Genomic DNA, 5,804 nt, shown 5'->3' on the forward strand with positions numbered 1-5,804 from the left:
TGTCATGAGACAAAGTGTATGTGAACTGCTGTATGGAAAGTGAATTTGCTCTGTAAATTTTCACCCAAATCACAATTTAAAAAAAAAAAAGAAGAAGAAGAAGAAGAAGCTGCCCTACACAACCTGGGTTCACTCCTGGCCAAGGCATAAGCCTGACCAAAACTATAGTTCAAGCAGACCAGAAGTGCAGCTGGTGAAGCCAGGAATGTGTGTGTGCCTTCTTACCTAAAATTAGCCATGCTTATTTCAACACAGCTTCATTGGGCTCCTCTATTTTAAGGTGTGCAACCCCAAATTGCTTTAGAGCACGTAATTGCTGCCAAGGTCAGTTTCTGGAGCTAAAAGTATCAGCAGACTTTCCATCAAGGCTTCAGGATTGCCAGCTAGACTCCACAAAAATCCCATGCTTAATCATCATGCTATCTAGTATCTAACTATACTGAAATTAAATCATACATTGGAAATGTCCATGGAAACGGACCACACAAGGACATACTAAAAAAGATAAAAGCAAGAAGAGGAATTCCTTATTCTTTTCTGCCACTGCCACTGCCCCTGCCTCCACACATACACATATACAGTATGACAGAGGGGTGGGGGGGAGAGACTAGCAAAATCACAACACTAGTTTTCTTGTCTTTTCAGAAAACGATAGAGAACTGACATCTGAAACACTTCTAAATAACGTCACACTGTTGTTTGCTTGCTTCTGAGAGTGCTATGCTACAGAACTAAATCCAACAGAAGAGCCTACTCCGTCTGAATTCTGCATTCTGGAAACTCTAGAAGGGAACCGGTGTGGCTTCCATTGGTACTGGCAGAAGAATCTGCCCAAATGTTTAAAAAAAATGACCTACATCTTCAAAGATGAATGAAAAGACTAGTCCTTCCACAAATTGAAAGGTAACCTCCTCAACAACTGGTTAAATTGAACTGTCAATTATTTGGGCTTAGCAACACAGTTGAAATTCAAGCTGCACAGATAACATTCAAGATTTCTATAAACCGTGGCAAAGACCTCATTATCTATTTTATCACCAGCAACTTGAGACACTAGTTGCAGAGTACACATTTAACACTATTACTTGTCCTAAAACTATCATGTTCTAGCAGTCTACAATAGCACTTGTTTTGATAGATTCGATCAATTAAGAATTAACAAAACACATGTACCTTCATTTTCAGAAGCATGACATTTCACTTTCAATACCAAATCAAAGGTTCTTTCTGGATTTTCCCTAAAAGAAAAAAAGATTGTGTTATATATATATATATATATTTCCCATGGGCTATAAGGATCTCTAGAAAGTTTATATGGGGGCAATGGTGGTTCATGGTTGAATTCTCCTCTTCCATGCAGGAGACCCATGTTCAATTTTCTGACCAATGCACCCCAAGCACAGCCACTAGGGGGTTGTCAGTAGGGGCTTGCATGTTGCTATTATGCTGAACAAGTTTCTGTGGAGCTTCTAGATTATGATGGACTAGAAAGAAAGGCCTGCTGTGCTACTTCAGAAAATCAGCCAGTAAAAACACCCTACCAGCCCACAATGGTCCATTCCACAACTGATGATGGAGATGATGCAAGACTAAGCAGTGTTTTCTTCCACTGTACATGGCTCATGATGACTCAGGGGCCAACTCTATAGCAGCTAACAACAACAACAATCAAGCTTCTATTTCCTTAATTCTAAAAGTAATCTTGTTTTTGCCTCAATTTATGCCAAGTAACCATATGACTAAGGAGCACTGGTAGCATAGTGCCTAAGGCATTTGACTGTTAACCAGAGGCCTGGTGGTTCAAATCCACCAGCCACTCCATGGAAGGAAAACTGGGCAATCTACTTCTGTAAAGATTTACTGCCTCAGAAACACAAAGGGGGTGGCTACGAGTCAGAATCAACTCAATGGCAGTGAGTTTGGTTGTTTTTTTTTTTTTTTTTGGAACTATATGACCACAGTGTACCAGCAATAACAATAAAGAGCTGAGGCTTGGAAGTTTAAAGAAGGGCAAAGCATTTAACTTCTGAACCTGTTTTCTCCCCTATTAAGAGCATTACTGTTCTTTTTACAGAATATCTGTGAAGATTATAAATCAAATAATTTATATGAAAGTACTTTATATATTATGAAGTGCTGTATAAATGCAAGGTACTCCTGTCACCTTACAGAAGCTAAACTGGAAAACCACTGTTTTTAAGTGTATTTACACCTCACTCTTCCAACAGAGCTTAACAGCAGTCTCTCAAGCTTTCTTCAAAGTACTGTACTTGCAATGTAAGTGTAAATGATGGATGCCTGCTTCCACCTGCCATGTTCCTAAAATATTATGAGCAATGAACAGAACTCCTAGACCCCCATAAAACATTTAAAATGCTCCTTGAATGTGACACTTTGGAAACACTTTTCTGGAGATGTAATTACTGTACTTATACATGCTTAAAGCAGCAAACTATAGACAGCAAAAAAAAAAAAAATTCTATGTCAATTATCTTTGGGGAAACAGGACATCTGTCTTAATATTAGCTTTCCCCACTATGAATGGAAAGATTGCTTAGCTTCAATCAGAAGTTACTTTTTTACTTATTTCTCACACATTTAACCTTTTCATTGGTTTAATTCCCCAAAGCAAATCGTGATAGTTTTGTTTTAATCTCCCTTTCTGCTAGAAGATACAAGATTAAGCCGAATCTGATACCACAACATCCATGTGACCAAATTGTTAATATATTTCCATTATTCCTGCTAACAAGTTCTTAGTACCTTTGTACATTGGCTGTTTTTTTGTTTTGTTTTGTTTCCATTAGCTGTTTTTAATACAAACCTTGAAGAAACTAATGCCAGATTTGACTGCTAAATAAACAGTGATTTTTAAAAAAGTTTTATTGCAAAATATGAATCTAGAAACATAGGAAGTGGCAAGCCATATAAATTAATTTTTAAAAAATCAATTTTCTCAGCTCTCTCCTTATCAACTTCTTTCAATAAGAACAACCTGGACTGGTGAGTTTCTCCCTTATAATGTCAAAAAGTATTCTTTTTTACTCACTTACCCCACACTCCCTCCATGTCAAACACTGAAGAAAATAATTCTAAATTGCTTTTTCCAGTGTTCTTAATATTGTTTAGAATCTCTATTGTTGTTGTTGTTATGTGCCCTCGAGTAGGTCCCGACTCATAGTGACCCCTCCTTGGGTTTCCAAAGCGGTATCTCTACGGAAGTAGATTGCCCAACCTTCCTTCGGAGGAGTGGCTTGTGGGTTTGAACCACCAGCCTTCTGGTTAGCAGTCAAGTGCCTTAGGCACTACGCTACCAGAGCTCCTAGAATCTCTATTAGGTGTAAAAATTAAATAGTGATACAATTATACTTCTGTGAAAGTAATACAAATGTACATGATATTCACTATTTTAAACTTTGGAGTGACAAGAAAGAAGAAATTCTTTCCAAAGTAACTTTCAGGAAAATAATATAAAAACTCCTATCTCTAAAATAACTAGAAATAAAATCATCACATGTATTCAAACTGCTTTTTACCTAATCAACTGTTTACTTCTGCATAATTTCTCGTGAAGAAGACACATGCAATACCATCTGATTGGATACCATTTTGCAAGCAACATGTATATGAATGATGCCTATATAAACAAACATATTATTTATACTAGCAATGTACAAATATAGTATTTATAGTGTGTAGATGTATACTATAAACAGTACAGGGAAATTTAATTGATAAGAGAAATCAGAAGAAAACATCAGAGACAAAACTAATGGATACACTTCAGAAAAAGATACGGCTGTCTTAATGCTAAGAAAGCACTTGAAATAATAACCGCGTAACCTCAACGCTGACACCCTCCCGGGCACCAGCAAGACTCAGACAAGGACGAGTCAAGTCTGACACACTCGAGGAAGAAGGAGACACCCACCGCGGGCGGTGTCAGAAGCCGCCCGGCCTCCCCTTCTCCCTGGGTAGCGGCATCGACGCTGCGCTCCTGAGGAGCTCCGGGAAAAGCCGCTCCGACCCCGCGGGCCCGGGACGTGGAGCCGACCAGGCTTTGCGGCCTAGCGCCGTCCCGCCGGGGACACCCGGGGCCGAGCCGCCCCCCGCCCGCGGGCAACGTCGATTGTGGCGGGGAGGCGGCCGAGCGCAGGGACGGCAGGCGAGCCGGGAGCGCGGGCCGCCCACCCCGCCCGCCCGTCCCCTCACTCACTTGGTTCTGCAGTCCATGGTTACATGTCGGTGTGGGGCTGTCCGTCCCGCCCCCTCGCGCCGGCCTCGAAGCCCGCTGCCCCGCCACCGGAGGGTCGCACCGCCCCCACCCACACTGCCCGCCCCGCCGGGGTAGAAGCTGCTCACAGTGGCAGCGGCGGCGGGCCCATGTCGGCGGCGCCCCCACGCTTCCCCGCCTCCACCCCACCCCCAGCGTCTTTCTGTGACAGCAGCAGCAGCGCGGCCGCGGCCGCCGCCCCCGCCGCCCCTGCAGCCAAAGCTGGGGCCTTTCAGTTCCTGCGACCGAGGCCGCCCGCAGAGGCTCCTGCACCTTCTGCAAACCAGGAAGTCGCCAGGAGGGGGAAGGGGCACGCGAGGACGCGCCCGCCTGGCGGCCTTACCTGGGCCGCGTGGCCCGCGGGCCGGAGCCTGCGGAGAAGGAGGAGGGCCCGGGGTCCCCGCGCCCGGGAGGCCAGAGGGTCGAGGGGGCGCGCCAGCCACTGTCTGCCAGGATGGCACAAGTGCCGCTTTGCAACAGTGCCAGAAACACAAGGTGCCCTCTGTGTCCCCAGCACTGGCCCAGCCGGCTTCCTCTCTAGGTCCATTCGGGACTGCAGGGTTTCAGGGCTGCAACTCCCTGCTGCCCTCACCCCATCATTAAAGTACCTGAAAAAGTGCCTGGACCTGTAGAATTTTCCACATTACATGCACACATTGGACTACTAGTAGGTGGGTATTTTTCGCTAGAGCCTTCGTCTTTTTAAGACTACAAATTAGGAGCTTGAATTGATGGTCCTATTTCCAGCCTTATGCCAGCTGTGGCCTGGTTTCTGAAATCCAGAGCTGCCCCTTCCTGATTCAGGGATGTTTCGTTAATGCACCTGCTAAATAGCCCTGTCAAGTAGCAGAATGATAGTGTTCCATTTACCTCCAGACATTCCTATATCACAGATTGCAGCATTATCAAGAACTAACTTGTATTCATTCACAGTGGCAGACCTTATAGGAGGGGCACGCTAGGGGCACTCAGAGAGGGCACCACTCAAAACAATTTCTGGAGAATGAGAATGGGAGGAACTAAAATTTAAAAATCACTAAGGCACATGCGGAACCCTGTGACATAGTGGTTGAAGCGCTCAGCTACTAACCAGTGAGCAGTTTGAACCCATCAGCCACTCAGCAGGAGAAAGATGTGGCAGTTTCCTTCCTAAAGATTTACAGCCTTGGAAACCCTACACTGTCCTGTAGAGTCACTATAAGTCAGAATGATTCTATGGCAGTTTGGTTTTTTGGTTTGGTTTGATTTGGTGTAAGGCACATTTTAAGTAAACTCACTGCCATCAAGAGGATTCAACTCTTAGTGACCCCTCCTTGGGTTTGCAAGGCCTGGTAGCATAGTGGCTAAGACACTTGCCTGCTAACCAGACGGCTGGCGGTTCAAACCCACCAGCCACTCCTCGGAAGGAAGGTCGGGCAAGCCTACTTCCGTAGTGATACTGCCTCGGAAACCCAAGGAGGGGTCGCTATGAGTCGGGCCGACTTGATGGCACGTAACAACAACATATCTACAAAAGTAGATTGCCCAATCT

The 5,804-nt window shown here is 44.6% G+C and overlaps 1 protein-coding gene across 1 annotated transcript in view; it reads right to left on the reverse strand.

Moving 5' to 3' along the window:
- DENND1B (DENN domain containing 1B) overlaps nt 1–4,233 on the reverse strand; it is a 464,228-nt gene extending 459,995 nt beyond the window's left edge. The window contains exons 1-2 of the mRNA XM_007941084.2: nt 4,217–4,233; nt 1,174–1,238 (exon numbers count right to left, since the gene is read on the reverse strand). Coding sequence (XP_007939275.1) covers nt 1,174–1,238; nt 4,217–4,233 — 82 coding nt within the window. The remainder of the gene's footprint in view (nt 1–1,173; nt 1,239–4,216) is intronic.
- Between the last annotated feature and the right edge of the window lie 1,571 nt (nt 4,234–5,804).

The sequence above is a fragment of the Orycteropus afer genome, unplaced genomic scaffold, assembly GCF_000298275.1.
Source record: "Orycteropus afer afer isolate SDZICR_OR568_19922 unplaced genomic scaffold, OryAfe1.0 scaffold00075, whole genome shotgun sequence".
NCBI classification, from domain to species: domain Eukaryota; kingdom Metazoa; phylum Chordata; class Mammalia; order Tubulidentata; family Orycteropodidae; genus Orycteropus; species Orycteropus afer.